This window comes from Peromyscus eremicus, chromosome 1 (genome assembly GCF_949786415.1).
Source record: "Peromyscus eremicus chromosome 1, PerEre_H2_v1, whole genome shotgun sequence".
NCBI classification, from domain to species: Eukaryota; Metazoa; Chordata; class Mammalia; order Rodentia; family Cricetidae; genus Peromyscus; species Peromyscus eremicus.
The window spans coordinates 159,505,613-159,531,691 of NC_081416.1; the positions used below are offsets into that span (position 1 = coordinate 159,505,613).

At 53.3% G+C, this 26,079-nt stretch overlaps 4 protein-coding genes across 9 annotated transcripts; 3 read left to right on the forward strand and 1 right to left on the reverse strand.

Moving 5' to 3' along the window:
- Nucleotides 1-222: 222 nt before the first annotated feature.
- Nucleotides 223-7,701, reverse strand: Fgf21 (fibroblast growth factor 21). 3 transcript variants are annotated; one of them, XM_059276779.1, is made up of 5 exons: nucleotides 7,229-7,701; nucleotides 2,580-2,737; nucleotides 1,300-1,707; nucleotides 1,118-1,221; nucleotides 223-615 (listed from the first exon to the last, which is right to left on the reverse strand). In XM_059276779.1, the coding sequence occupies exons 3-5, from the start codon at nucleotides 1,532-1,534 to the stop codon at nucleotides 325-327; spliced, it is 630 nt and encodes a 209-aa protein (XP_059132762.1). In that variant the 5' UTR covers nucleotides 1,535-1,707; nucleotides 2,580-2,737; nucleotides 7,229-7,701; the 3' UTR covers nucleotides 223-324. The 3 variants fall into 3 exon arrangements, with proteins under 3 accessions (XP_059132762.1, XP_059132769.1, XP_059132779.1); XM_059276786.1 differs by lacking the exon at nucleotides 7,229-7,701 and having other exon boundaries at nucleotides 2,580-3,384; XM_059276796.1 differs by lacking the exons at nucleotides 2,580-2,737; nucleotides 7,229-7,701 and having other exon boundaries at nucleotides 1,300-2,050.
- Fut1 (fucosyltransferase 1 (H blood group)) lies at nucleotides 4,462-6,664 on the forward strand. Its single transcript, XM_059276778.1, has one exon. It carries the CDS (start codon nucleotides 4,574-4,576, stop codon nucleotides 5,705-5,707), a length of 1,134 nt encoding a protein of 377 aa, XP_059132761.1. The 5' UTR covers nucleotides 4,462-4,573; the 3' UTR covers nucleotides 5,708-6,664.
- A 38-nt stretch (nucleotides 7,702-7,739) lies between the features above and the next one.
- Izumo1 (izumo sperm-oocyte fusion 1) lies at nucleotides 7,740-13,405 on the forward strand. Of its 2 annotated transcripts, XM_059276775.1 has the most exons (10): nucleotides 7,740-8,039; nucleotides 8,689-8,995; nucleotides 9,470-9,544; nucleotides 10,531-10,617; nucleotides 11,080-11,100; nucleotides 11,365-11,445; nucleotides 11,556-11,656; nucleotides 11,991-12,144; nucleotides 12,452-12,659; nucleotides 13,181-13,405. In XM_059276775.1, the coding sequence occupies exons 2-10, from the start codon at nucleotides 8,761-8,763 to the stop codon at nucleotides 13,380-13,382; spliced, it is 1,164 nt and encodes a 387-aa protein (XP_059132758.1). In that variant the 5' UTR covers nucleotides 7,740-8,039; nucleotides 8,689-8,760; the 3' UTR covers nucleotides 13,383-13,405. The 2 variants fall into 2 exon arrangements, with proteins under 2 accessions (XP_059132758.1, XP_059132759.1); XM_059276776.1 differs by lacking the exon at nucleotides 11,080-11,100.
- Nucleotides 13,406-13,409: 4 nt separating this feature from the next.
- On the forward strand, nucleotides 13,410-25,844 carry Rasip1 (Ras interacting protein 1). Of its 3 annotated transcripts, none has more exons than XM_059276762.1 (12): nucleotides 13,410-13,737; nucleotides 13,891-14,031; nucleotides 14,599-15,263; nucleotides 16,483-16,838; nucleotides 19,191-19,844; nucleotides 21,400-21,437; nucleotides 21,619-21,770; nucleotides 21,868-21,983; nucleotides 23,020-23,263; nucleotides 23,421-23,593; nucleotides 24,744-24,891; nucleotides 25,442-25,844. In XM_059276762.1, exons 2-12 carry the CDS (start codon nucleotides 13,895-13,897, stop codon nucleotides 25,639-25,641), a joined length of 2,883 nt encoding a protein of 960 aa, XP_059132745.1. In that variant the 5' UTR covers nucleotides 13,410-13,737; nucleotides 13,891-13,894; the 3' UTR covers nucleotides 25,642-25,844. The 3 variants fall into 3 exon arrangements, with proteins under 3 accessions (XP_059132745.1, XP_059132756.1, XP_059132750.1); XM_059276773.1 differs by having other exon boundaries at nucleotides 21,880-21,983; XM_059276767.1 differs by having other exon boundaries at nucleotides 13,410-14,031.
- Nucleotides 25,845-26,079: the final 235 nt, after the last annotated feature.

Below are 26,079 nucleotides of genomic sequence, written 5' to 3' on the forward strand. Positions count from 1 at the left end.
TGGCAGTGTCCTACAAAATCAACAACAAAAACCTCCGAGTCCCCCATGCTGAGGTAGTTTTGATGAACAGTTCTGGACTGCTAACACAGGCCATGGTGCCAGGAACGCTTTATCAGAATGGAAGACGGTTCCCAATGTGGGGTGGTCCCTCAAGGGTCTCACAGTCAAAGAAACTCATTTCAGTTCTTCTTAAACACACAGTTTTCTTTCAGACTTTTTGTTTATTATCCCAAGTAAGAAAAAATTTAAAATAAATAAATAAGATAAATACCCATAATAAATAAGAAGAAACCCAAAATGATACATCCCCAGAATCAGGAAGATTCAGGAAGCATAGCTGGGGCTTCGGCCCTGCAAAGGCCCCACCATGCTCAGTGGATCAGAGGAGCCCACATCTGGGGGCTCTGGCGCCAGGAACCCTGGAAGCTCCTGGGGCTGGTGAAACAGGCCTGGTACAGGCAGGAAGCGCACAGGTCCCCAGGATGCTGGGTCCTGGTTTGAAGAGTCCCTCTGGGGCAGGCGCAGGGGCAGGCCATGGGCTTCGGACTGGTACACATTGTATCCATCCTCAAGGAGCAGCTCCCTGAAGCTGCAGGCCTCCGGATCAAAGAGAGGCTGGAGGACAAAGGAAAGAGTCCGTGACCCACAGTACATTTCCATTTGCCAAGCCCTGACCCAAGCAAGGGTCCAGCCCCAGACTCTTCTCTCAGACCCAGGGTCCAGACCTGGACCAACTCCCCTCACACCTGGGGTTCCGGCCCCAGCCCTCTCTATCTGCAGACTAGCAGGCTCAGGCCCAGGCTCCTCCCTCAGTTTTTCTGTATCTAGGTTGGCAGTCTGCCCAACACCTTCCATCATATATCACTTATTGGTCGTGGGTACCAGACAGTCCCACTGTCAGCAGGAGCAGAACCTGTGAGAGTTCACGTGGTCACGTACAGGGTTACAGTCCTGACACCTGGCCTCTCCGAGGGCCAGTCTGCCCTTCATTTTACACCAGGACTCGAACCAGTGGTGACCTGCCTGGGCCTAGTTTTCTCCCTTTGCAAACACAGACAACAGGACCGTGGCCAAGGGAGAACACAGCTCTGAGAGAGGACCACAGAATGGGACTCACCGATCCGTAGAGGGTTCCATCGGGCTGTTGGCAAAGAAACCTAGAAGCCTTGATACCCAGTATTTGAATCACCCCTGGCTTCAAGGCTTTGAGCTCCAGGAGACCTGTGGGCAAAACAAAGACATTCAGGGTCTGTCTACACCTGGGAGGACCCAGGACCCCAGTCCTCTCACCAGACTCACTTTCTGGGCTGCGGTGTGTGGCGCCGACCACTGTGCCGTCCTCCCTGATCTCCAGGTGGGCTTCAGTGTCCTGGTCATCATCTGTGTAGAGGTGCCTCTGCCGGACTTGACCCCCAAACTGGAGGAGGGGGCTGGAGTCGGGGATGGGGTGTGCCTGGCAGACCCCCAGGAGGAAGACAGCCAGCAGAGGGACCCGCAGTCCCAGGACCCCAACTGGAGGTTTCATCCACTCCATCAATGACGCACTTCTCTATGAAGAGCCCCCGGCAAGCAAGCGTCCGTGAGCGGTTGTCTGGCGCCGGCTTCTGACTTAGACGCCCCAGCAAAGCAGATGCAGGTTCAGACTGGGGCTCAGGCAAAGCGAAAGTTATGTCTCCCGTGGAATCCCCAGCTGACAAGATACTAAGGCTGTGTGGTGAACGCAGAAGTCCCAGAATTTATACCCAGACAGGCCCGCCCACGTGCCCTCCCCACTCCTGACGCGTGATATTTGACACACTTGGCAGAAACCTGAATTCCACCGTGGCCAGGGCAGCCTGGACGGATGATGCAATGGAGGGGGGGGGTGGTCTTTCCAACAGGGGTCTGAAGGAAGAGCACTGGGCATGGACCCCTGAGTCTCAAGGAAGAGGCTAGGGTCTGACTCCTGGGTCTGAGGGAGGAGGCTGGGGTCTGTGTTCCTGGGTCTGAGGGAAGAGGCTGAGGTCTGACTCCTGGGTCTGAGGGAGGAGGCTGGGGTCTGACTCCTGGGTCTGAGGGAGGAGGCTGGGGTCTGACTCCTGGGTCTGAGGGAGGAGGCTGGGGTCTGACTCCTGGGTCTGAGGGAGGAGGCTGGGGTCTGACTCCTGGGTCTGAGGGAAGAGGCTGGGGTCTGACTCCTGGGTCTGAGGGAGGAGGCTGGGGTCTGTGTTCCTGGGTCTGAGGGAAGAGGCTGGGGTCTGTGTTCCTGGGTCTGAGGGAGGAGGCTGGGGTCTGTGTTCCTGGGTCTGAGGGAGGAGGCTGGGGTCTGTGTTCCTGGGTCTGAGGGAGGAGGCTGGGGTCTGTGTTCCTGGGTCTCAGGGAGGAGGCTGGGGGCATCTGGCTCCTGGGTACAAAGAAGGAGCCCTGGGCCTCAGACATTCTGTGTAAGAATTGAATTGTGTAGTCCACCCTATTTGAATTTCAAGGTTCAAGGGGTGTAGGGGGGGGGGTCTGAGTCTTTCTTTAATCACCGGGAAATCAGCTGTGTGACAGAGGAGTCCCGCAGGTGGAAGTCTCCCAGCTGGCCCCAGGCCACTCACCCTCAGCACCCCCTGCTCAGCACTCAGATGCTGTGCTCAACTGCCGGCCTCCCTGATGCAATCCTAAACCTTCTTTCACCAGAGACGGTCCAGCACTGGTGCTCCCCAGATGCCCTGGGGGATGGGTGGGGTCAGTCTCTTTCCCACCGAGCCAGGATCTGTGAGGGCGAAGAGCTGGATGATTTCTTGCAGCCAAAGGCATGCTGGGGCAAATCCCTGGGTTTGAAGGAAGAAGCCTGAGCATGGGCCCTTGGGACTGAGGGAGCGTCTAAGGGAGGAAGGAGGCTGGGCAATGGACCTTCAGTTCTGAGGCCGGCCTGAGCTTCGATAGCCCGGAGAAATGATCTAATCTTGGACCAGCCAAGTGGAATTCCTGAGTCTTTGTAAGGTGTCAATGCTCAGGTAAGGGCGAGGCTGTAGGGCCGACTCTGCATAATTAAAGGCTCAGGACACCAGGAGAGCTAAGGCCTTTGTCCCCAGCCACACCACCTGCTTGCCCAGAAAGTTAGACAACCCATTCCACCTCTTCCTAGTCAGAAAAAGTTACGTGCTCCATTTGCCAGTCTAGAAAGTAACAGCTTGGACTCCAGACTTTAGGATCGCTCCAAAGAGGGGATTTGGGGCGAAGACTGGGTGATGTGTACTCGACTACAGGGAGGGAGGCTCGTGCTTGGGTTGTGGCAGCTGGCAAACAGGTTCTCCATCCTCCTGGGAGGGTGCAGCTGGAGTGGTTGGAGGAGGTGGCGGGTGTCCAGACCTTGCTCCACTGGGACGTGCCTACTCGCAGGGTACCCAGGTAAGGGGAGCAGACGCTAAGTCTCGGCACCGGAGAAGGAAACGCGCGTGGGGCTGGAGCTCCCGGGTTCAGCCTTGCAGCCCGGCGCTACTCCCCGGGTCCATGCCGAGGGTGTGGCAACTTCTGGGGACCAATTGGGCTGCCCTTCGTGGTGTCAGTGATCCGAGAGGAAGGGGCAAGGGGCGCGGCGCCCATCCACCTGGGCGGAGGACAGGGCGTTGTGCCTCCCGCACCTGAGCGATCGGTGAGGCGCCCGGGAGAACGGGGCTCCGCCTCCTGATACCTGCCGGCCGAAGGGCGGAGGCTGCGCACCTTAGAACCGTGCCTCTCTCTCTCTCTCTGTCTCTCTCTCTCTTTCTCCGTCTCCCAACGGGTCTCCAAGCCCTCAGCCTTCTCAGTCAGTTGCAGGAAGGAAGCCTAGAGGGGAGGGCTACGGAGCCGGGGCTCCTGACCTCCAAGCGCGGCCGATGAAGGCTCTATTTTGGGACTGGAAGCTCAGACTAAAAGAATCCGTTCGTACCACCAGCAAGAAGCTCAGGTTAGTCCGCACTGGGCATGCCAGACCCCTGGGGATGAGGAGGGTGTCTAGGCCACTCTAACCCTATCCCAGTCTTCCTCAAAACCTGGATTCCAATCCCTACCTTCCCCTAAGAATCTCTTCCTCCTGCCACAGCAAGGCTCTCGACTCAGGAAACTAAACCAGTTCATAGTTCCAGGGTTCAAAGGCTCCTACCGGGCTGCTTGCCGGGCTTTTCGGCTGCCTTGGATTCACCCGAGCTTTTGTGTTTACCAAGCCCGACAGACTTGGGTTGAATCGTTTCTCTAGTATGTAACCGGTCTTTATGTGGGATAAATTTATCTATTCCTATCTCACAGGGAAAGTTATACGACATCCAGGGACTTGCTTTTGCAATTTTAAAATCCTCCTCCTTACCTGGGCTTCCCCGGCCTGTGGAGGTCGAATGTGCCCCTTCCACATTGGTGCACCCGAGAAAGTAGTTGAGATGCGATGTTCCCAGCAGGCAACATTCACGTGTCTCCTGACCCCATCCCTAGAGATGTAAAGCTTTACCACCCTGGATTTAGGCTCTCAACTTCTGACCCCGGAGTTGCTCACTTTAGCTCCCAGAGCCGGTGGAGTCCCCGACTCTGCGGCTCCCACTGTGTGCCTTCTAATCCACCTTTCCTTCTTACAGCCATGTGGACCCCCAGCCGGAGGCAGCTCTACCTGGCCTTCTTGCTGGTCTGTGTGCTCTCCATCGGCTCCTTCTTTTTCCACCTGCATGGAGGAAACGTCTTTCGAAATGAGCTAACTCTCTCTCTCCTGTGTCCAGACTACCAGCTGCTGAAGTCCCAGGTGGCCATGGTATGCCTGCCCCACCCATTGCAGACAATCAATGCCTCCCCTTCCTGTCCCGGACAGTTCTCCTCTCTCTCTGGGACTTGGACCATCTCCCCAGGAGGCAGGTTCGGTAACCAGATGGGGCAGTATGCCACACTGCTGGCCCTGGCACAGCTCAATGGCCGCCAAGCTTTCATCCATCCCGAGATGCATGCCACCCTGGCCCCTGTGTTCCGCATCTCCCTGCCTGTGCTGGACCCTGAAGTGGACAGCCTCACGCCTTGGCAGCATTTAGTCTTACATGACTGGATGTCAGAGGAGTACTCCCACCTGGAGGACCCCTTTCTCAAGCTGTCTGGTTTCCCTTGCTCTTGGACCTTTTTCCACCACCTCCGGGAACAGATCCGCAGGGAGTTCACCCTGCATGACCACCTTCGGGAAGGTGCCCAGCACCTGCTGAGTGGGCTCCGTCTAGGCCCCTCGGGCATCCGCCCTCACACCTTTGTGGGTGTCCATGTGCGTCGTGGGGACTATCTGGAAGTGATGCCCAATCGTTGGAAAGGTGTGGTGGGTGACCAAGCTTACCTCCAGCAAGCCATGGACTGGTTCCGGGCCCGACACAAAGACCCCATCTTTGTGGTCACCAGCAATGGCATGAAATGGTGTTTGGAGAATATTGACACATCCCGCGGGGATGTGGTCTTTGCTGGCAATGGACAAGAGAGTACGCCGGGGAAAGATTTTGCACTGCTTACACAATGTAACCACACCATCATGACGATTGGTACCTTTGGCTTCTGGGCCGCCTACTTAGCTGGTGGAGACACTGTCTACCTTGCCAACTTCACCCTGCCAGACTCGGAATTTCTGAAGATCTTCAGGCCTAAGGCTGCCTTCCTTCCCGAGTGGGTGGGCATTAACGCAGACCTGTCCCCACTTCAGGCTCCGGTTGACCCTTGGGAGCTAGACAGTCTTTCAAGATTGGTTTGAACCATCTAGAGTCATCCATTTGTATCTCTAGAGACCCGTGGCTTTTGGGATGTGTCTGTGGTAGTGCAGGAGCTGGTGGGCGCTCATTTCCAGACTTTCTGGAAATGCAGGAATGTTCTAGAGATAGTACAACAGAACATCACTGTCTAATGGCCAGAGAAGTCCCAGTTAGCCCTGTGAGGCACAGTCCTCTCCTCAGCCACCCAGCTCACCTTCGTAGAACTTCTGGATTATGGGAGAGAAGAAACTCCTGACTCAGGAGCTGGCCTCCTGGGTTCCTGGAGCCATTCTAGGGGGCTTGGTGGCTGTTTCTGAGAGCCCGGTCCTGTGCGTGCATGCGTGCGAGCATACGTGCGTGCATACGTGCGTGCGCAGCACAGTGCAGGGTGGGTCCTGCCAGCACTGTAGAAAGTGGAAAGTGTAATGAAGGTGCATGCAAACACTGTGCCACTCCCCTGCTGCAAACATGGAGTGATGCGAGAGATCCTTTAAAGAGCTAGCATCATGTCAGGAAGATGAGGACTTGAGCAGGCCTGAATTCTGCCCAACTCCTCGGCCCCAGAGAAACCTCACAGACTTATTTAGGGTGGGGAGAGTAAGTGGGCTAAACTATGGAAGAGAGGAGAGGAAGGGACTGCTGAGGGGCTGCACTTGCCGGAGCAGGGTCTCCTAAAAATCCAGGGACTTTTTTAAAAAGAGCGGAAAATTTAAAGAAATAGATTAGCCCTGAATTTAGGATCAAGGAGATTTCTTCTCTGATGCTACAGGTCCCCTGGGGTCTGTTTTCTGGAAGTGACCAGGCTTATAGAAAACAAGGATGTTTGATATCCTCCCTGTGCTAATTCCCTCCTGGGTTCCACCCTCCTGAATGCTTAAGGGAAGTTCCTTATCTGTGTATCCTGCATAATGGGCCTTAACAGCTTAGATGCAAGACTGTAAAACATTTTAGCAACTTCTGCCCTCCAGGTTCTCCCATTGTGCTGTAAGCCTGTATTTAAGACCTCCTCCCTCCTTCAATAAATGACATTCAGCATTAAATAAATAAATAAATAAAAATTAAAAAACAAGGGTGTGCCCCTGGGCTCACAAAGCCACTAAATCCGGCTTTGAGAAGGCCCAGGGTGAAGGGTCTGAAGGTGTTCCAGACCCCTGAAGCCAGCTTAAGGCCCAGCAGGAGCACAGGCTCGGAGCAAGAAGGACGGATGTTTGACTGAGCTGTCCGGTATCCTCGATGCTTTTTCAAGAGTGAAGTTTCCTCAGATAGCGTTTGATCTAATCTCAGGGAGTTTCTGGGTACCTTTCCCCAACTCGGCCTGTAGAGGCGAGAGAGAGGGCGCTGTGAATTAAAGAGCCACATCAGCAATCCATGTATCTGAAGTTTTTGGTGTACTGCATGCGTGAATGTGTAACACAATGCGTGTGTGTGTGTGTACTGGGGGACATTCATGACTCATGGATACTGTACGTACTCAGATCTGGCAACCTTTGCTGCTAAGTTTGTGGTCCGTTTTCCCTTAGTACCTTTCTCTGGAAACTTCGGTATTGGCCACCAGACCTGTCTTGTGCATTTGTCTTGAGACGGTCTCTGTAGCCCAGGCTGGTCTAGAACGTAGTATGTAGACCAGGCTGGCCGGGAATTCGTGGCAATCTTCCTGCTTCAGCCTCCCAAGTGCTAGGACTACACGTGTGGGTCACCAAGCTTGGACCCAGATCTCCCCTTATCGGGGTTTGAGGTGAAAAGACAAGAGTATGTCTATTGAACTACGTTTCCCATGCTGTGGGACTGGTCATAGAGAAAGAGAGACGCTCCCGTGCCTTCTGGGAGTTGTAGTCCCAGTTTAGAAGACTAGCTACTTCCCATGTCTGATTATCTGGATGCCAAGGTTTCTAGCCAGCCAGAGGGCGTCCTGCCGTAAACTTGGGGGCAATGAAGACCAGAAAGGAGGCCAGAAGAGGTCAGCGTCTTCCATTCCGTATACGGGTGCTGGGAAAGTTCTACGGAAGGGCTGCCACCCTGTGACGTCATGGAGGGACGGGCGGGGCCTGCTTTGTTGCAGTCCAATCAAACTTAGAGCTGGACTTCTGGGTGGGGCCAAAGAGAGTCCTAAGAAATATTTCTAAGGGAATTGGGGTCCCCCACGTGGGATGTGGCCCGAGTGTTTTGTGAAGAGGGGGCGACCGATAACTCTCGGAGCCAGCAGAAAAACCCTAAATTCTTCTCCCCAGTCTTCCAAGAAAAACCTTAATCTTAGTCGTGATAAAGTATCTGGGCGAAGCATTAGCACTTGAGGGCACAAAGTTGAAGAGCCGCTGTTAAAGAGTGTTATTTAAGGTACTGGGGGCTTGAGAAGAGTGTGTCATGAAAGTTAGGGGTCTCAGTCTTGAGGGAGAGTTGACAGGTACCCCAGAAACTGGACGATGGCTTTGGAGGCATGCTGAAGTTTTTGTAGGACCTTCAGGTTCAAGGATTTAGGATATTTTTTTATTCTGAAGACCTTTTTAGTTTGTTAGTTTCCAGGTTGGTTATTTACTAGACAAATTATTTACTTATATCTTTAATTAATTAATTTGGAGACAATCTCAAGTAGGCCACGATGGTCTTGACTTCCTCCTGCCTCCGCTTCCTAAGTGTCGACGCCGGCTTTTGATGGTTTATCTGGTTTTGACTGCTGAATGTCTAGTCTACGGTGTCACGGGGTTTTCAGGGCTTGAGAGTTGAATGTTGATCCAGTACAGGCTCAGAGTTATATGAGTGTGGGGGAGTTTTGGAGTTAGCCCATGGGTTTGAAGTTTGAACGGGGCAAGGTTGGAGATCTGGTTTAATAGTTTGCAGGAATGCAATGAAGACCCTAAGTTTTGAGGTTTCCTGGGCTGGGGGACGGTCTGAGTTCACACTTTGGGTCTCTGTACTTGGGAATTTCCCAAAGACCCTCATATCGAGCTTTGGAATCCTCTTAAGACTGTTTCTGGCTTCTGTTTAGCGTCCACCCCGCCCTCGTTTTGGGGTGAGAAGATCCTCCAGCGGTGCTGGCGAGCTGGGCGCTCTGGCCTCCATGGGGCCGCGTTTTACACTCTTGCTGGCGGCTCTGGCTGACTGCCTGTGTCCGGCGAGGCCCTGCATCATATGTGACCCGTTTGTAGTGGCTGCGCTAAAGACTTTGGAGCAGAGTTACCTGCCTGGCCACCTGGCACCCGAGCATCATGAAAACGTAATGAAGAGGGTGGAGCAGGCAGTGAAGGACTTCAAGGATCTGCCTTTGAATCAGGATACCTATGTGGGGGCCGTGGGTAAGGAGCGCAGGCCGATGCCGACCGCGGGATCCTGGGAGAGGAAGGGCTGGGGCCAGAAGTCCTCATATAGGCTTTCCTGAGTTTAAGAATGGAAAAGTCGCTGGGCGTAGTGGTCCACGTCTTTACCCCAGCACTTGGGAGGCAGAGGCAGGTGGATCTCTGTGAGTTCAAGGACAGCCAGAGCTACCTAGTGGGACCTTGTCTCAAAAAAGAAGAAAGAAAGAAGAAAAAGAAAAAGTGAAAAAGTCTTTGGGATACAGAATCATAGAGTCCCTCCCCATAGCTTACAATAGTGGTTCTACCAAGTTTTTGTGATTAAAAACAATTCCCAGACGGCAACGAGCTGTTACCTCTTTAACCAGGCCTCTCTTTGCTCAGCGGCCTCATGGGAATTATAGTTTCTATGTAGTGGCAAGCCAATGAGACAGAAAAGCTGGACTCTGGTGTTCTATATCTGCCCTCCCCACACAGATGAGGACACACTGGAACAGGCATCCTGGAGTTTTCTGAAGGATCTGAAACGTATCACAGATAGTGATGTAAAAGGTAAACGTACCAGAGGATGAGGCCAGAACGTCCGAGAAATTGAGGCCGATAATGATCAAAGCTTCAAGCCTTCACTTGAGTGCCCTTCTGACTCTGCCACGTCTTAGTCCTGGGGCCTTGAATCTGGGGCTGGGCTACTTCCCGGGTGGGGGTGGCCTTTGATCTCAGCATGGGGAGGCAGAGCTAGGCGGATCTCTGTGAGTACAAGGCCAGCCTGGTCTACAGAGCGCGAGATCCAGGACAGGCACCAAAAGTACACAGAGAAACCCTGTCTCAAAAAACCAAAAAAAAAAAAAAAAAAAAAAAAAAAAGATAATTAGGGGTTGGGGATTTAGCTCAGTGGTAGAGCACTTGCATAGCAAGCTCAAGGCCCTGGGTTCGGTCCTCAGCTCCAAAAAAAAAAAAAAAAAAAAAAAAAAAGAGAGAAAAAAGACAATTAACAGGTGTGCATTTCATAACCCGGTGGCCCAGCCCTGTGTTCAGTGCTTGTCCATATAGCTCTTCCCTGGAGGGCTGGAGTGTGGAATGCCAGCGAAGACAGGTGGGGCATCCCTGTACTCAAAGCTACTCAGGGGGCTGAAGCAGGAGGATTGCTTAAGCCCATGATTGCAGAGCAGCTTGGGCAACATAGTGACATCCTCTCAAGCCAATAAGAAAGAGAGGTGGAGCTGTGGGTGGTGGCGCACGCCTTTAATCCCAGCACTGGGGAGGCAGAGGCAGGCGGATGCTTGAGTTTGAGGCCAGCCTGGTCTACACAGCAAGTTCTAGGACAGCCACGACTACACATGAGATTCAGAGAGGAGAGATAAATGAGAGGTGGGGTATGCTGGGGCATGCTTGAAGGTAGTGACGGAAGGACCAGGTGTTCAAGGTCACTCTCAGCTACACAGTGAGTCAGGCCACTTGTAGTACCTGTAGCATATGGATTGCTTTACTGCACCTCACCTGACTGGGGGAGCACCTTTTCTGGCTCTGCTTCCTCCTAGGAGAGCTCTTTGTAAAGGAATTATTCTGGATGCTCCGTCTGCAAAAGGACATTTTTGCCACCCTTGCTATGCGTTTCCAAAAAGAAGGTGAGGGAGATGGGAGTCCAGAACCCCGGCCATCGGCTTCCTTAACCCTCTCCTCCACCCATGCCCTCAAGAACACCTCCCCTAGGCCCTTCCCTTTTGTGCCTAAAAGCTCCTAAACCTCAGACCTCTGCTCAGCACCCACTCCCATTAATTTAGAAAGAAATATGATTCTCCAGAGCTTGGTAGCAAAGCCTGTAATCCCAGTGCTTGGGAGGCTGAGGCAGGTGGATTGCCAAATTTGAGGCAACCTTGGTCTACTGGCTGAGATGCTGAAAGATAAAAAGAGCCTGTGATCATGGGACTTGGTGGTGGGTGGAGGCAAGAGATAAAATGTCCAAGGTCATCCATCCTCATTGACAGAAAGTTTGAGACCAGCCTGGGCTATACAAGACTCCTTTCTGAAAACAGAAACAAACCTGCTTTTCTTTCTCTTCCCTCCCTCCTTTCCCCCTCCGGAGGCAGTTTATTGTCCCAACCAATGTGGTGAGTGCAGTGTGCATAATCTGTTCCTCTTGCCCCATGAGCCTCCCCCATGGGCGATTTTTACTCTCCTTCATTTGAGCTACCCCTGCTCTCCAGCTTGGATTTCTTAGGCAGTGGGTGGTGGTCCAGTTGTGCTCCTTCCTTAGCTTCGGTGGGGGCGCTAACACTTGATGTGAACAGCTGCCCCAGCCCTTGACCTTGCCAAATTCTCCTTTTAGCCCCACCTCTTAGTGGGAGAATACAACTTTAACCTTCGCCCTTCAGGCACGATGTTGCAGACTCTGATCTGGTGTAATAGGTGCGAGAAGCAGGTCCACTCCTGTCGCAAATCCATGGATTGTGGGGGTGAGCACACGACCCAGCTCAAGGGCCTAGTGTGAGGGGGTGGGGACTAGGAGAGAGGCAGCCGCCTCAGGGTTCCCCCAGAAGTAGCTGCGGCCCCTCCTTTTGCACAGAGCGCCGGATAGAGGTGCCTCGATTGGAAGACATGGTCCTGGACTGCCAGCTCGGTTGGCATCATGCTTCTGAGGGACTTACGGATTACAGTTTTTACAGGGTGGGGACATCCAACTCCTGTGACCCTTGACCCTAAGTCTGTTAGACTTGTGTGAGCCCCCGGGTCCCCTGCCCTGAACCTGACCCTCATGACCAGTTAGAGGTGCCCTCTACTGATCCCCAGAGAGATCCCACGCCCTGACCGGGGACTTTCCCATCCTAGCCACGACACCACGGAAGGTAGGGGAGTCTATGATGTGTCCTGTCATGATTAGGGAGACCAGTAGTCCTGATTCCTTCCTTCCCTGCACCGAGACCCTGTGACCTTCTCACCCCTCTACTCCCCCAGTCCCCAAGTTCCCCAGGCCTCTGTGACCCCTTGAGCTTGGGTCTAGGTTTGGGGGAACAGTTCTGAGACCTTGCTGTCCAAGGGGAAAGAACCCTACCTGACCAAGACGATGGTGGGTCCAGAGGATGCCGGGAACTACCGCTGCGAGCTGGGGACCATCAACTCTGGTCCTGCCACCATTATTCATTTTCGTGTCGTAGGTCAGTCTGGGGTGTTGAAAAACGGCATTCGGGATGGGAGAATCTCTGGAGGTGTGGCCTCACCCATGGGACTCGATTTACTATGGGAATGGCCTAGTTGCTTTGGGTGTGTGGTTTTGGCTATAACCAGGGTCTGTGCTGGAGGTGTGTTTTCTGGTCATGGAGGTGTGCCTTCCTGCCTGAAAGGCTGCCTTAGGCTCTCAATTGGACTTCCTGGGGTGCACCCACCCTCTAGAGGGGGCTAGAGTTGTGGGGTAGGCATGCCTTTACCAGCTGCTGCCAGGACTGCCCTTTGGCTCTCTGTCAGTACTGCCCCAAAGGACAGCAGAAGAAAAACCGGCACCAAACATCATAACCCAGGAGGAGGAGGCCCCCGGACAGGTGACTGCAGAGACCCTGGAGCCCGTAATTACAATCGCCAATCAGCCGAAACCACCGAGAGCTGCGAAACACCACCGCCTCTTAATCCTGTTGATCCTTGGCTTCATAATTCTGGTGGCCGGCATCATTGTCACGTGAGCTGTCCACTGGGAAACTGGAGGAAGGGTGGGGCTTAAATGAAGTGGACTTGTATGAAGGGGAGAGGCTTGGACCAGAGATGGGCTTTGGGAGGGGGCATGGCTTGGACAGAGGAGTGGGGGGCCTGCGTAGGAGTGGGGCTTGAAGGGAGAGGCAGGATTTGAATGGAGACGTAGTCTTGGGTAAGGAGAGGAGATTGGATAGAAGGGTGTGGACAAGGGCTTGGATGGATGGACGCACGGACGGACGGACGGACGGACGGACGGACGAGGCTTCAATGAAAGGACAGGGCCTTATGGAGAAGATTTGGAGGGGGCTGGGCTTGGGTGGAGGGCGGGGCTTCCTACAATCCAGTGCTGGCGGAGGACCGGAAGCTACTGAGCACCTTCCTTTGGGGCTCATTTAGGAGGATAAGGCTTGTGTAAACTGTTAGGTTAGGTTTGTTGGGGTCTAGGTAGAGTGTACTTCACTCAACCCATGATCTAATGTGGTTCTACACACTCCTGGCCTGCCACAGGGTACTTCACTTTAGGAAAGCTAGAGGTAAATCCAAGACCTCAAGTTTGGACGTGAAATCCTCAAGGGCAGAATTCAAGTCGTCAGATCAGGAAAGGTCCTCTGTCCAGCCGGAGTCATCCCCACCGGTAGAATCGAAGCCCTCTCAGGGGGACAGTGCTGCCGAGGACACAGAGGACAAGGCCGAGGAATCAGAAAGCTAATAAAGATTTGACCTGTTGTCTCAGTTTCTGACTTACTCTTGGGGACTGGTCCTGACTTCTGGCTCCAAGAGAGGAGCAGCGGGAACATGGGACCTCCCTCTGCAGGGGGCCCATGAATGGTGGGCCCAGAATCAAGGCATAGGCCAGGGTCAGCTCTGCCCCATCTCCTCCCCCAGGCCTGGTCTCCTCACAGGACGCCCCCTCCCCGCTCTTCCTGCCGGGCTTCCTCTTGCCTTTTCCTGTCCCCCACCCAGTGCTGGGAGCCCGGGCAGAGGAAAACACTTTTCAGAGGGATTGGGACTTAACGGAGGCCAACGGCACCGGGGCCTCCGGGTGCTACAGGACCCGAAGCAGGGTAAGAGCCACAGCAATGACCTATCCAGGGACCTCGGAGTTCACTGTTCTACCCCTCTACCTCCCTGGGATCCCGGAGCTAGAATTCATTCTCTCATCCGTTCCCACCCCCCTCCGTGGCCTTAGGACTTGGGGCCTTACCCTCTTCCCTTAGGGCCATGCTATCTGGTGAACGAAAGGAGGGCGGAAGCCCCCGCTTTGGGAAACTTCATCTCCCAGTGGGCCTGTGGATCAATTCCCCAAGAAAGCAGCTGGCCAAACTGGGGCGGCGCTGGCCCAGCGCTGCCTCTGTCAAGTAAGTGATCAACCTCTGTGGCATGCCTGCCATCTGTCCTTGTTTATCCCTGAGTCATGCCAGGGACCCTAAAAGGCGGGCAGTGGTTCCTGTCCTAAACAGACGAGCGAGCTGGAGGGGGTTGGGGGTGGCAGTGGAGGACAGTGACATCTAGATGCAGGGAGGGAAGAGCTGGGCCAAGACATGGGGCAGGCCGGATGGGCACTGGGATGAAACACTAGGCAGGCCCAGGGATTGGATTCACTTTCCTTGTTCCCCTCTGTTCACCGTGGAGTTTCCTACCAAAGGCCATATCTTTATTAATCATATTACGTATCTCTTTTACCTCCATTCTTCCCACCCCACCATCTTGGTTTTCTGCCCCCACCCACTACTGTCCGTGTCCCTCTCTCTCCGGGTCTTTGTCTCTGAGTTTCTGTCTCTCCCCCTCTCTTGGTTTCTCTGTGTCTTCGGCCCCTCTCTCGGGGTCACTTGCTCTGGGTTTGTCTCTGCCTGTCTCTCTGCATCTGTCTGTCCGTCCTCTCTCGTTCTTTTGTCCGTGTCCTCCGCCCACTTGTTCCTCCTCAGGTCGTCGTCCTCCGACACGGGGAGCCGCAGCAGCGAGCCGCTGCCGCCGCCGCCGCCGCCGCACGTGGAGCTGCGGCGCGTGGGCGCGGTGAAGGCGGCGGGGGGCGCGTCGGGCAGCCGCGCCAAGCGCATCTCGCAGCTGTTTCGGGGCTCGGGGGCCGGCGGCGCCGGGGGCCCCGGCACGCCCGGGGGTGCGCAGCGCTGGGCCAGCGAGAAGAAGCTGCCTGAACTGGCGGCGGGGGTAGCCCCGGAGCCCCCGCTGCCCACGCGCGCCGCTGTGCCCCCGGGCGTGCTCAAGATCTTCGCCGCCGGGCTGGCGTCGGGCGCCAACTACAAGAGCGTGCTGGCCACGGAGCGTTCCACCGCGCGCGAGCTGGTGGCAGAGGCGCTGGAGCGCTACGGGCTGGCGGGCGGCCGCGCAGCGGGTGACGGCGGCTGCGTGGACGCCTACGCGCTGTGCGACGCGCTGGGCCGGCCCGCGGCGGGCGTGGGCGGCGGCGAGTGGCGCGCCGAGCACCTGCGCGTGCTGGCCGACGCCGAGCGCCCCCTGCTGGTGCAGGACCTGTGGCGCGCGCGGCCCGGCTGGGCGCGGCGCTTCGAGTTGCGCGGCCGCGAGGAGGCACGCCGGCTGGAGCAAGAGGCCTTCGGGGCTGCGGACCCAGACGGTTAGCGGGGGAAGGGCACAGGCTCGTGGGGCGGGGCCTACACGGGAGGAGGCGTGGCCCTGGAGATATTGGGGCGGGGCATGAGCTAGAGGCGGGGCTAGTAGAATGACAGGCTTGCCCCTGGGCAGGGGGTGCGGGGGCGTGGCTTATAGGGAAAGGAGGCGGGGCCTGTAGAATAAAAGCGTGCTGGGGGGCGTCCTCTGGGAGGTGCTTGAAGCGGGGCCTAAAGAGAGGGGAACTCTGGACTAGACGTGCTGGAATGGGGTGTACAGGGAAGGAGGCGGGGCCCGTTGGACAACTGCTGGTGCTATTCTGGGGCGGGACTTAGAGGTAGGGTCTGTAAGGGTGGTCAAGGGGCGTTCCCTATATAAGATATCTTTTCTCCTTCTCCCTTTGGGAAATACAGAGGTATAGCTTATTTTAACCAAAGTAGGATTCCGCCATGTAGCCCAGGATGTCCTTGAACGCTTGCTCTCCCAGCCCCAAGTGCTGTAATTACAGTACACCACCACGCCTAGCCCGGCCATTCTTTAATTTTTAATCTCAACAAAATTCTAGGTGAAGATTCTATGCAAGAACGTATATAAAGGGCTTGGCATATGCTTAATAAAGATTAGGGAAATAAAAGTAACCACTCAAGCCGGGCGGTGGTGGCGCACACCTTTAATCCCAGCACTCGGGAGGCAGAGGCAGGCGGATCTCTGTGAGTTCGAGGTCAGCCTGGTCTACAAAGTGAGTTCCAGGAAAGGCACAAAAATACGCACAGAAACCCTGTCTCGAAAAACCAAAAAAAAAGTAACCACTCCAAAGAATGGAAATAATGCCATCCCTTCTCTGACCACAGACCAAAACAAAAAAACCTTTACTGAGCACAAAGAGTGAGCCATACATGTTTTTGGTCTCTGGTGTCCAAGGAAAAGCAAAGTTTCCAATTTCTCAGATCTTACAAGCTTAGTGGAAAACATGTTTATTCATTAAGCTCCTTCCATGGGGAGCGTACTGTGTGCTGGGGCTAAGAACTGTTGGGAAGGTGGGTATTTCCAGCATCCTGAGGACAGTTTTCATTGTGGATGCCTAGACCGGTCCCTGACACACAGGAGCTGCTCCCTGAATGCTTGTTAAAAGAATGGATTTCTAAGCTGACAACTCCAAGTTCGAGTCGGGCAAAACTGAGTTCCAGAGCCAGGGAATAGCCTCTGTGTTTTCCAATTTCCCATAGGCACCAACGCCCCATCTTGGCGGACACAGAAGAATCGGTCTCGGGCAGCATCTGGTGGGGCGGCTCTGGCCAGTCCAGGTCCAGCATCAGGATCGGGGACCCCTACTGGGTCTGGGGGCAAGGAGCGGTCTGAAAATTTGTCCCTGCGTCGCAGTGTGTCTGAGCTGAGTCTGCAGGGGCGGAGGCGACGGCAGCAAGAACGCAGGCAGCAGGCACTTAGCATGGCCCCAGGGGCAGCTGACACCCAGATGGTACCAACAGACCCTGGAGACTTCGATCAGTTGACTCAGTGCCTCATTCAGGCACCCAGCAACCGTCCCTACTTCCTTCTGCTCCAGGGCTACCAGGATGCTCAGGTTAGCACTATGTCCCTACTCACAGAGCCACACCAGACATAGTAGGCCGACAAAACCACACACCAAGAATGCCTTGGGTTGAGGCCCTCTCCAGTATAATGACAGTTCCCACAAGGTTCCCAAATAGGAAAAACATAGTAGGAGCTGAGGTGTAGGTCACATACAAAGATCCCATTTGAGAGGTATAGTGAATGTTTCCTTTCATTCAGAGGTGAAAGAAAATATTGTCTTAGCTGGGCGGTGGTGGCACACGCCTTTAATCCCAGCACTCGGGAGGCAGAACCAGGCAGATCTCTGTGAGTTCGAGGCCAGCCTGGGCTACCAAGTGAGTCCCAGGAAAGGCGCAAAGCTACACAGAGAAACCCTGTCTCGAAAAATCAAAAAAAGAAAAGAAAAGAAAAAAAGAAAGAAAAGAAAATATAGTCTTGGTCAGAGGCCAGTCTGTTGTCAAAAAGACATCTCTCACAAACATCCGTTCCTTGAAGGAAAGTCTGTGTGCTAGGTCAGGGACATCTTAGGTATCTAGACCCTTGTTCTGGAAAAGGCAGCTTTCTTGAGAGGAGAAATAGACTAATACATTTATAAAGGTTCACATGGGAACCATCTGACCCCTTGTTGATGGAGGCAGGAGGCCCTGAAACCTGTTTGCATTTTTATTTTTGCAGTATTGTAGGTTGAACCCAGGCTCTGCACCTGCTAGCAAGGTGCTGTATCTCTGAGCAAGGCCCCCAAGCCTTCACTGGTGGGTTCCAGGCAGGTGCTGTACTGCTGAACTATTCTTGCAGCCTTTTTTTTTTTTTTTTTTTTTTTGGTTTTTCGAGACAGTGTTTCTCTGTGTAGCTTTGTGCCTTTCCTGGAACTCGCTTTGGAGACCAGGCTGGCCTTGAACTCACAGAGATCCGCCTGCCTCTGCCTCCCGAGGGCTGGGATTAAAGGTGTGCGCCATCACTGCCTGGCTATTCTTGCAGCCTTTTAACTTAAGAGATAGGAGCTCCATCGGTTGCCCAGGCTGGTCTTGAATTTATGATCCTCCTGCTTCAGCCTCCTGAGTAGTTGGCATGACAAACCGCGCCATCCAGGCCATGTGTCTATGTATCACATATTTCATGAGCAGTAGGTTTGTTTTAGGAAGGGGGTCAAATGGTGCATCCAGTTTTAAAGATGGAGGTGAGAGTCCACTTTTAAACCTGGGTCTTCTGCAGTTTATCTCTCCGTTCAGTGGATGAAATAGGGCATGCTGTAAGAAGGGGACTCTTTGAAGCATCTCTAAGCATTTCTAAAAAGGGCCACTGTCTCTGTGGAGGTCTTTGGAGATGCCTACTTTGGGAGGGGAAGATCAAGAGCTTCCATTAATGGACAGGGAGAATCTTTGAACTCCAACCTGAGAAAAGAGTCATGGATGAGTCCATCGTTGACATGTTTCCTTGGGAGTGAGTCCATCACTGGATGGAAATAAACGAAAGCCCGTTGTAGAGAGGGGTCTTTTTGAAAGTGCGCCTTCATTGGATGGAGGTAATGGAATCCTCTTGCGTGGTTCATGGGTTGTTTCTATGAAGACATCCATTGCTTGCCTGGGACGATTTTGATAGAAACTGTTATCAGAAAGGAAAATACACTGAAGAATTGACAAGTAGGGCTATGGATGGGAGTTGCCAAGTTCCTTGGAAAGGTCTGCTCAGGATGGCTATGGAAGCCCCTGTCCGTGGGGCTGTATGGCACGAAGGTACTGCAGGAACGGCACAGTTCGTTCAGGAGAGTTGAGAAGACAATTTATTGGAGAACAATCTGTTTGGAAACCTCTTCCAGCCAGTAGAGTTATTTCATGTGCATTTGGTGTGAGGGCGTCAGATCCCCTGGAACTGGGATTATAGACAGTTGTGAGCTGTCATGTGGGTGCTGGGAGTTGAACCTGGGTCCTCTGGAAGAGTAGCCAGTGCTCTTAATGGCTGAGCCACTTCTTCAGCTCGTGAAGGGTCTTTTTTAAAGGGTAGAGCCAGAGCTAGAGATAGCTCTTCAGGTAAAAGCACCCACTCCTGAGACTAAAGATCCAAGTTATATCTCCGGAACCCACACAGTGGAGGGAGAACACCGATTCCCAAGTTATCCTTTGACCGCTACAGGAACACTGTGGCACTGCCCCCCACCCCAACTTTTTTTTCCCCGAAAAAGGATGAAGCCACAAAATATCTTGGAAGAGGTTATTCATGGGCAAGGGATGCTCAAGAGAGCCCTTTGAGAACCCAGGAAACCTCCCTTGAGGTTTTCATCACTTAGAGGAGGTGTGGTGGAGTGGAAGAGTCTAGTGTGGGTAAGGATGCTGTTTGGACATCGCCTCCTTCTGCTTTCCTCTAGGACTTCGTGGTGTATGTGATGACCCGAGAGCAGCACGTGTTCGGCCGAGGTGGGCCCTCATCGTCCCGCGGCGGGTCCCCAGCCCCATATGTGGACACCTTCCTCAACGCTCCAGACATCCTGCCGCGACACTGCACGGTGCGTGCCGGCCCCGAGCCCCCGGCCATGGTGCGCCCATCTCGGGGCGCCCCGGTGACGCACAATGGTTGTCTTCTGCTACGCGAGGCGGAGCTGCACCCCGGAGACCTGCTGGGCCTGGGAGAGCATTTCCTGTTTATGTACAAGGACCCCCGCGCTGGGGGCTCTGGGCCCGCTCGGCCACCTTGGCTGCCCGCGCGTCCCGGGGCCGCGCCACCCGGCCCGGGCTGGGCCTTTTCCTGTCGCCTGTGTGGCCGTGGCCTGCAGGAACGCGGAGAGGCGCTGGCCGCCTACCTGGACGGCCGCGAGCCGGTGCTGCGGTTCAGACCACGAGAGGAAGAGGCGCTGCTGGGCGAGATCGTGCGCTCTGCAGCCTCAGGCGCAGGGGACCTGCCCCCGCTCGGGCCTGCCACTCTGCTGGCGCTGTGTGTGCAGCATTCGGCGAGGGAGCTGGAGCTGGGCCATCTGCCGCGCCTGCTGGGCCGCCTGGCCCGGCTCATTAAAGAGGCCGTTTGGGTGAGCGGCCCCCTGTCCCACAAGTCTTTCTGTTGCCCCCACTCTTTCCCATCAGCAGCCACCCACCTGCTCCACAGGTCATTTCTGCCATATTCCTGCTTTCCCCCATAAGTTTTCCATACTTATCTCTCCTACTTCAACCAGCTAGCTCTCCGTTCAAGCCTTGAGCAAGTAAAACTACTTTTTCCATGATGCTTTGAGATGAGCTGAGCTAATGGCACTCATAGGATTCATCCACTGTGCTTCAAGAACTAACTCCCTTTGGTTTCAGATTTGTTTAGTAGTACTGGGTTAGATCCCTGGTCCTATAGCCTGCCAGGCGGGTGCTCTACGGCTGAGACATCTGCCCAGTCCCTCAGATGGATTCTGGGCAGGTGCTCGAATGTTAGCCTCATCCTCAACCCCTCACTGAGGGAGGGATTCTAGACAAGACTGCACTCTGGGCCACACCCCAGCCCTCTTTTTAGTTTTTATTTTGAGAAAACGTTTCACTAAGTTGCCCAGGCTAACGAACTTAAGATCGTTCTGCGTCAGTCTCCCCTTTGGAGCTGTGGAATCATGGAGGAAAGCATTCTGAGATGTGGGGGACATGCCATTGGATGAGAAGCATGGGAACTGCATGGGTCAGCCCTTTGGGCCTGGAACTTAGTAACACCAACAACAAACTAGGAAGATCCATCGGTGGGACCAACACTGGAGAAGTAACAGGAAGGAATAATCCAGAATGAGGGGGAAAGTCTCACTGCATGAGGGACTAGAGGGGTCAGAGATTTTCCGTGGGGTAAGAAGAAACTCCACGGGAAGGGAGGGAAATGAGGTAAACAGATTACTTGTCACCGTAGAGTTAGAATGGGAGAACCATGCCAGGTGACACAGACCTGCCTGCCATTCCATCTACACAAGAGTCTGAGGCAGGAGGATTGCACGTTCAAGGCCTGCCTGAGTAACAGAGAGAGTTTAAGACCTGGGCAACAGTGAGACATTATCTCAAAATAAAGTTAAAAGGCCTGAAGCTGGATGTGGTGGCATACCCTTGTAATTCCAGTGCTTGGGAGAGGCAAAGGCAGGAGGATTGCACTGTTGGGGGTCAGTCAGTGCTACACAGAGAGACCCTGTCTTTTAAAAAAAAAAAGGTGTATGTCTGTGACACTGGGAAGATGACTCAGTGGATCAAGTGCTTGCCTCCTAAGCCTGAGGTCCAGAGTTCAGATCCCCAGAACCCATGTAAAAGCTGGGCAGACATGGTGGCCACCTGTAACCCCAGCAACCAGAGGGCAGAGACAGCATTCCCTGGACCTGATGGCTAGCTAGACTACCTGGAATTAGCAGGTTCCAGATTCAGGGAGAGCCCCTGCCTCAGCGCGGTGGAGAGTGAGAAAGGAAGACGCCCAACATAACCTCAGGCCTCTACACATACATGTGCACCCACACATATGTAAACACTGAAATAGCCATGCAACACACAAGAAAGGTGCTTTTAGGCAAACCAAGTTATAGAGTCCTGATCCCCTCAATCCAGCCTCCTTACATCGATTCTTGTCTTACTCTTCTACAGGAAAAAATTAAAGAAATTGGAGACCGCCAGCCAGAGAAGTAAGAGAAAGCTGGGGCGCACAGGTCTGGAGGCTCCCGGGGTTGGGACGAGAGCTCGGCGCTCCTTGGCGCCTTAGTGCAAGTTCTGTGGCCTCTGCGAGCGGGGAGACTCAGGCCCTGGAGTTTGGTCTTTATACTGAGGATTGAGCAAAAGTCATAGGGATCCCTCCTCTTTCCTCAGCCACCCAGAGGGAGTGCCTGAGGTGCCTCTGACTCCCGAGGCTGTGTCTGTGGAGCTGCGACCCCTCATACTGTGGATGGCCAACACCACAGAGTTGCTGAGCTTCGTTCAGGAGAAAGTTCTAGAGATGGAGAAAGAGGCTGACCAGGAGGGTGAGCTCAGGCCCAGGACCACTTTGCCTTCCCGTCAGACCCTGAACCTGGACACCCAGGCTCTAGCAGCCAGCCTCTGTCCCCCTCTCACCCCCAGGCCTGTCCTCAGACCCACAGCTCTGCAATGACTTGGAATTGTGTGATGAGGCCCTGGCCCTCCTGGATGAGGTCATCATGTGTACTTTCCAGCAGTCTGTCTACTACCTCACCAAGGTGGGCCTTGCTCTTGCTCCCCTTTTGATACACTCTCACTTTCTCTTTAACTGACATTGTGTTGCTCTGATATCACTTCCTTCGTGACCCAAGAGTTCTGTCCTTGGAGTCACTTCCCGTCTCTCCCTAGTTCTTTGCTCTTGTCACGCTACTTCCTGTAGCTGACGTCACTTCCTTTTTGGTTCATTTCCTGTCTTTGCTATCCTCAAGTCTTGTCCAGGTGAGTGGTGTTCATTTCCTCTATCAATCACTATTTTTTTCAAGCTTACACTTTTGAAGTTTACTGTTAAGTTTTGTATTTATATGTATTTGCTGATATCCCTTCCTGCATCTCTGGCTTCATTCCCTTTTCTGAGCCTAGGGTTTTGGTTTTGTTTTTTTCACTGAAGGATTATGGTGGGGCTTGATTTCTCCTCTACCACCTTTGACCTTAATATTGCTGATTGGACTAATCAGGGCTTCGGCTGTGGTATGCCTGATTCCCTATCTCCCAAAATACACGCTCTATAGCCTCCTGGAGTGGCCTTGATGGCGAAGCCCTTACCTCGGAGGCTGTACTTCCTGTATGTTTTTGGCATAGGTCTTAGGTCTTCTTTGTCACTGACCTCATTTCCTGTCCTTGGTGTGATCACACTTTCCATTGGCTGGCTGCCACCCAACTCCTACTTCTGGACTCTCCATTCTTTTACTCTCTTTTGGAAATTCTGGTCAAATGCTTCTTTGATTGAAGAAGGCACTTTTTTGTCCTGTGTCCTGTCCTGCCTGAACTATTTCTGTGAGAACTACAAACCCCATAATGCATGAGAGATGCTCTTAAAATAGCTAAGCTACTTCCTGAAAGCATTTCTCAGGACAAGTTGTTCCAGGAGACCTACTACCTGCTAGAAACCCATCTACAAAGTAGGGATTTGATCATGGAGCCCCATGGGAATGGTGAAGGGAAAATGGACTACAACTCCCAGAAGCCCTTTATTGAATTCCCCATTGTCTTCATTGGCTGTCACCCTGAAGTTTTTTTGCCTCTGTGTCTCCCCAGACTCTTTATTCAACACTTCCAGCTCTCCTGGATAGTAACCCTTTCACCGCTGGGGCAGAGCTGCCAGGGCCTGGTGCAGAGCTGGAGGCCATGCCGCCTGGACTCAGGCCTACACTGGGTGTGTTCCAGGCAGCTCTAGAACTGACCAGCCAGTGTGAGCTGCACCCCGACCTCGTGTCCCAGACTTTTGGCTACTTGTTCTTCTTCTCCAATGCATCCCTTCTCAACTCACTGATGGAACGAGGTGAGGGTTGGGCTGGGAGCAGCCAGGAACCACCCAGGCCCAATCCAGGCCAACATTGGATAGCTTTGGGTAGCTTCAGCTTTGGGCAGCTTGGTTTCCAGTCAGACCTTGTCTGTGAAGTAGGTCCATTCATTGCCTCTCATTCCTTCCTACACAGGTCAAGGCCGACCTTTCTATCAGTGGTCTCGAGCTGTCCAAATTAGAACCAACTTGGATCTCGTTTTGGATTGGCTGCAGGGGGCTGGGCTGGGTGACATTGCCACTGAATTCTTCCGGAAACTCTCCATTGCTGTGAACCTGCTGTGTGTGCCCCGCACCTCCCTGCTCAAGGTGACTCCCAATGGCTCTAACTTTAACCTTCAATTCTTCAGCCCAGCTCAGTCATCCTCTGTATTCAGCCTCTCTGGGACCCCAAGTCATCTCTAACCCTAGATTAGATGCCATGGACCACTGGTGGCTACAGAAGTCAGTATCAAGAATGACTGAACAAAACTGTCTGAATGCTAGTGGGACTTGCTAGAAATAGTTCCCCATGTCCTTCTCTTAGACATGTTGAGTCAAAGTCTGGTTTGAGGCTGAGGAAAACGATGGTTAAGCATTGAGTATGAACTGCATGCTAGGAACTGTGGTTAACAGCAACAGACATCCCATTCAAAGTAAGGGTATCGACTGGCAGTTTTTCAGAGAAAACTGAACCAGGTAGATCACATAATCTTATGTTTTATTTTTAAGATCTTATTATGTCGCTCTGGTTGACCTGGAAATCACTCTGTAGACCAGGCTGGCCTTGAGCTCACAGAGATCCACCTGCCTCTGCCTCCTGAGTGCTGGGATTAAAGGTGTTCATTATAACACTGGACCTTCACTTTAAAAAAAAAAAAAGATTTATCTTTATTTGTATGAGTGTTTGCCTACATGGATATATGTGCACCATGTTCATGAATGCCAGAAGAGGGAGACAGATCCACTGGAACTGGAGTTACACACCATGTGCGTGCTGGGCACTGAACCCGGGTCCTCTGTAAGAGCAGCAAGTGTTCTTAACTGCTGAGCCTTCATTCCAGCGCCTTAATTTCACTTATTTATGTCTTATTACAGTACTAGGGATTGAACCCAGGGCCTTGCACATGCTAGGCAAATACTCTACCATTGACCTACATCTTCAGGCCTCTTTTTACTTTTTAAATTAGAGATAGAGTTTCACTATGTTGCCCAAACTGGCCTTGGACTTTGAATCTTCTTGCCTCAGGCTCCTAAGAAGCTGGGAGGCAGAGCCAGGCAGACCTCTATGAGTTCGAGGCCAGCCTGGTCTACAGAGCCAGACCCAGGGCAGGCACCAAAACAACACAGAGAAACTCTGTCTCTAAAAACAAAACAAAACGAAACAAAAGAAGAAGAAGAAGCAGAAGAAGCTGGGATGCCAGGCCTTCTGCACCGGGCTCAGCTGTGACCATAGACTTCTAACTTGGATTTCCCCCAGGCTTCATGGAGCAGCCTACGGACTGACTACCCCACCCTGACTCCTGCTCAGCTCCACCACCTCCTCAGCCACTACCAGCTGGGGCCTGGCCGTGGACCACCTCCATCCTGGGACCCACCACCTGCAGAAAGAGATGCTGTGGACACAGGTATGCAAAAATAGGCTAACAGGCATTGAGGTGTCTTCTTTCTGTGTTCCCAGCTTCTTTCTTACCCAGGATTCTGGATGAGAATCTGGGCCCTTTCTTTTCCCAGAACCTAACATTGCTGGATCCAGATGCAGCAAGACATAAAGACTAGGGGCTGAGATTTTAACACAGTAGTAGGGCTTAACTTACTCTGGGATCCCTTCCCAGTACACTAAGAAGAGTTCACGTGTTCAATTATTTTTTACTTAGACTTAAGTCCCTAACCTCTTCCCTCCACACACCTAAACCTAACCCAACTTACATAGGAATTGGGCTCCTCTGTCCTCAGAAATCTTTCAAGATTTCCCAGCCCATCCTCAAGGTTCCAGGGACCCAACTACATAGCTTAGTAATGGTCCTTTTTTTCCTAGTCTTAACTACAACTCGCGTCATGCTTTGGGACCCAGAGAACCACATGAGATGCTGGGATTTGCAGTTTTTTCTTCCTTCAGGCGCTAGGCCACCTCACACCCATGCTGAGTCTCTAACTCAGTCTTCCTCACCCTCACAGGAGATATCTTTGAAAGTTTTTCCTCGCACCCTCCTCTCATCCTGCCCCTGGGCAGCTCGCGCCTGCGCCTCACTGGCCTAGTGACAGATGACGCATTGCACCGGGAACTACGCAGGCTCCGTCGCCTCCTTTGGGATCTTGAGCAGCAGGAGCTGCCAGCCAATCACCGCCACGGACCCCCGGTGGCTGCGACGCCTTGAAAACCAATGACAAAAGAACGCGCGAAGCTTGAAACTGCATCTGTTGTTCTGCGAGCCCGCCCGGGCGCAGAGCATTCTGGGAGTTGTAGTTTTTCCCGCGTAGACCGCTGGGAGGTTGAGTTGTCTAGTAGACGATGGGACTGTGGGAAGATGGGCTTGGGGTGTGAATGCCAAGAAGTAATAAAAGTATCTGTGGTATTGACCTTGCTTGTCAAGACTTGGGAGCCTTAGAGAAGATGGTTTTTAAGGTAGCAGGACCTCTGCTTGAAAAACTGGGTGTCTGCCGAGTTTGGGGAGATATTTCTAGCAATGGCCTCAGCTTGCCCTCTAGCACGAAATGTGACCCTGGAGCACTGAACTCTGGCCACACAACTCGGAACACAGCCCAGACCGTGCTCTGCTGAGTATCAGACCCTGTGTACTGCCAGCAAGAACGGG